The sequence below is a fragment of the Lipotes vexillifer genome, unplaced genomic scaffold (genome assembly GCF_000442215.2).
Source record: "Lipotes vexillifer unplaced genomic scaffold, Lipotes_vexillifer_v1.1 scaffold802, whole genome shotgun sequence".
Lineage (NCBI taxonomy): Eukaryota > Metazoa > Chordata > Mammalia > Artiodactyla > Lipotidae > Lipotes > Lipotes vexillifer.
This window is the reverse complement of record NW_006790237.1, coordinates 1,782,732-1,786,421: the sequence shown is the minus strand read 5'-3', so window position 1 is coordinate 1,786,421 and position 3,690 is coordinate 1,782,732. Positions and strand designations below refer to the sequence as shown.

The following is a 3,690-nucleotide window of genomic DNA, read 5'->3' as shown; positions in this document are numbered from 1 at the left end:
GGGGGGGGGGGGGCCGGCCGGGGGAGGCGGCCGGCCCGGCCTCGTCGTCCACCGCGGCGCCCGCCCCGCGCTCCTCGCGCCCCACGGAGAAGGCGTTCACGGTGCCCATAACGGACGTGACGGAGAACGCCCTCAAGGACCTGGACGACGTCATGAAGACCACCAAGATCATCATCGGCTGCTTCGTGGCCATCACGTTCATGGCCGCCGTGATGCTCGTGGCCTTCTACAAGCTGCGCAAGCAGCACCAGCTCCACAAGCACCACGGGCCCACGCGCACAGTGGAGATCATCAACGTGGAGGACGAGCTGCCCGCCGCCTCCGCCGTGTCTGTGGCCGCCGCCGCCGCTGTGGCCGGCGGGGGCGGCGTGGGCGGGGACAGCCACCTGGCCCTGCCCGCCCTGGAGCGCGACCACATCAACCACCACCACTACGTGGCGGCCGCCTTCAAGGCGCACTACAGCAGCAACCCCAGTGGCGGGAGTTGCGGGGGCAAGGGTCCGCCCGGCCTCAACTCCATCCACGAACCTCTGCTCTTCAAGTGCGGTTCCAAGGAGAACGTGCAAGAGACGCTATCTTTAGGATTTTCTATGTATAGTATCATGTCTTCTGCAAACAGTAACAGTTTTACTTCTTCTTTTCCAATTTGTATTCCTTTTATTTCTTTTTCTACTCTGATTCCCGTGGCTAGGACTTCCAAAACTATGCTAAATAATAGTGGTGAGAGTGGACATCCTTGTCTTATTCCTGATCTTAGAGGAAATGCTTTCAGTTTTTCAACATTGAGAGTGACATTTGCTGTCCGGCCCTCCGCCTTCCGGGGGAGAGAGGAGCTTTTTTCAGGGGTGTCCTCTCCCCTCACCCCCAACAGCCCTCCTTTTACGATTCATTTTTTGCAGTTTGACGCCTGTCCCCACCCCACCCCCGCCCTCTAAACTGAAGAGACAGCCCCGTGGTCAGAGCCTCCCGAGCCCCTGGCCCTGCCCTGGGGGAGTCCATTCCCGGCCCCTGGTCCCCATTGGCCGGGGGCGGGGCGGCCTCAGCCCGCCCCCCACCGTTGCCCCCAGCCCTCTCCTGCCCCACAGACTCTTTTGATACTGAAGGGAGGTTTGCGTCAACGACTACCTGCTCTGTAATTACTTTAAAAAAAAAAAACACGGAAAAAGTAAAAAAAAAAAAAAAAAAATTTTTTTTTTTTGGTTATGAAAGCATGGAGGAGAGAGAAAAGAAAGGGAACATGGGTGGGCAGTAGAATGAGAAGATGGAAAACTCCAGGCCCCATCTGGAAGGTCAGTGGGAGAGCCGGCACCTGTGAGTGGTCTTAGGCCCCTACCCTTTCACCTCCGAGGCCCTAGAGAGGGGCTTGGTCACCCAGCATGCCTGGCATTTGTGTTTATTCTGCCTGCACCCGTTTCGAGGCATGTACTGGGGTCCTCTCCCCCAACCTCCCACCTCACAGCAGAAACCTAGGGGGCCTGGGGCTTCCCTGGTGGCGCGGTGGTTGAGGGTCCGCCTGCCGATGCAGGGGACACGGGTTCGTGCCCCGGTCCGGGAAGATCCCACGTGCCGCGGAGCGGCTGGGCCCGTGAGCCATGGCCGCTGGGCCTGCGCGTCCGGAGCCTGTGCTCCGCAGCGTGAGAGGCCCGTGTACCGCAAAAAAAAAAAAAAGAAACCTAGGGGGCCTATCTCCTGGGGTTGCCGTTACAAGGTACCACAGACTGGGTGGCTCAGAACGACAGAAATTTAGTGTCTCAGTTCTAGAGCCCAAGGTCGTGTGGGCAGGGCCGTGCTCCCTCTAGCACCTGTAGGGGAGGGTCCTTCTCTGCCTCTTCCAGCTTCTGGTCGCCTCAGATGTACCTTGACTGGTGGCAGTGTCACCCCAGTCTCCACAGGGCGTTCTCCCTTGTCTCCACAGCACCTTCCCTCTGTGCGTGTGTGTCTCTGTGTCCAAATTTCCCCTCTTTATAAGTCATATTGGATTGGGAACCACCCTACTCCAGTACAACCTCATCCTGGTCATCTGCAAAGACCCTATTTCCAAGTAAGTTCACATTCACAGGTCGTGGAGGTGAGGACGCAATTCATCCCATCTCAGAGCCAAACCAGAGGGGTTCCATTCAAGACACTGCCGCGCGGAGAAAGCGGGTCACGTTGAAGGGGGGGGGGCAAGGAGCGAGCTAGGGGGGAGGGGTGCTCGAGCTGGGGCCAGCGGAGCAGGAGGGGGCTGCACTTCGGTCTTGTTAACTCAGCAGCAGGAGGCAGAGCCCAGGCCCAGGAAGTGGAGGGGTTATACGCTGCAGCTCAGGAGAGCAGCTCACACGCAGAGCCCTCGGAGAGACAAAAGCCAGCGAGTGGGAGCAAATGCCAGCAAATGCCAGCGGTCAGCCAGGCCATTGGGCAGGTGCTGGTACGGCTGGGGCAGGCCAAGTTACCAGTGTTGCCGCCTCCAGAGGGCCAGGCCCCCGCCCCAGGGCCGCCGTTTCGTGCTGTCTAGACAGACAGAGGCCAGTGGAAGCAGGATGAGGCACTGCTCTGGGCAGACATAGCTGCGGACACAGAGGGCTGGGCCCCCGGGGGGCAGCTCTCGTCTCAGCCCCATTTGCCCCTCGGCCCAGACTGGCCCGCGTACAGGGCAGCCCTGGCGCATGCGCAGGACGGCCAGGCCCCGTGGAGTCCACGATTGAAGGTGGAGCGGGCAGGAAGCCCCCACGACCCCACCGGGGCCCTGTGTCCTCTGAGAGGGCCCGGACCGGGTCCACGCGCCTGGCCCTGTGCCTCCTCCCTGCCTGTTTCTGCCCCACAGCATCTTATATCCCCCCCACCGCCCCCACCTGGAGCTCTTAAAGCAAATTCTTCCCCTATCACCCGTGGCAGCTGCCTCTGCTGCGACGCGTCTGGGGTCCCTGGCCCTATCTGTCTGGCCTGTCTGCTTGGGACTGTCCTCTAGTGCGACGCCTGGCTCCCCCTCGCTCCCGCTTTCATGCTCTCTTTCTCTCTCTTCCTCTTTCAGGGCCCCCAGATCCTGGTTGCCATGGTAGCACTGCAGCGGGTACCAGGTGGTGGTGGGGGGGGGGCAGGGAGCCGACACTGCCGCAGTCTCCGCCATTTCCGATGCCAGGCACCCGCGAGGCACCGTGGCTGGGGCTCACTGGGGGGGCACTCGGCGCCTCCACAGGCCTCGCAGGCTTCTCCTCGGCCATGGGAGGTGGGGAGAGCGGAGGGACGGGCATGGGAGTGAGAATATAAGGGGGCGAAAGAGGGGTGGCTGGTGGCATCGTGGCAGGGGGAGGGGAAGATAAAAGGTGAGAAGACAAGGTGAACAGAAGGATGATCAGGCTGGAGGGAGGGAGGTTCGAGGAGGGGCCGGGGGAAGGGACCCCTCCGTGGGAGCTGGTGGGGTTGGGGGCCACTGAGGCTAGGATGAGCCGAACTCCAGCTCCTGCAGTCTTGTGGGGAGAGGGGCATGACCAGGCCAGGCCTCCCTCGGACCTTGGAGGAGATGCGGGCCTGGCTGGAGACAGAATGGCAGCCAGCCCAGAGGAGGCAGGGGCGGCAGCTGGAGGGATGGAGATGCGGGAAAAGGTGGAGAGACAGCGATGGGAGTGAGAGAGATCTGAGATGGAGACAGAACCAATGGAGGAAAACACTGGAGGAGGAATGCTGACAAACACGGGTGCCAAGGCACGGGGG

General features: G+C 61.4%; 1 protein-coding gene across 1 annotated transcript in view; it reads left to right on the top strand.

The window, feature by feature from the left end:
* Positions 1-3,038, top strand: part of LRRC4B (leucine rich repeat containing 4B) — a 24,897-nt gene extending 21,859 nt beyond the window's left edge. The window contains 3 exon segments of the mRNA XM_007463450.1: positions 1-4; positions 6-592; positions 3,011-3,038. The exon segment at positions 1-4 is cut by the window's left edge and continues 1,262 nt beyond it. Coding sequence (XP_007463512.1) covers positions 1-4; positions 6-592; positions 3,011-3,038 — 619 coding nt within the window.
* The last annotated feature ends 652 nt before the right edge of the window (positions 3,039-3,690 follow it).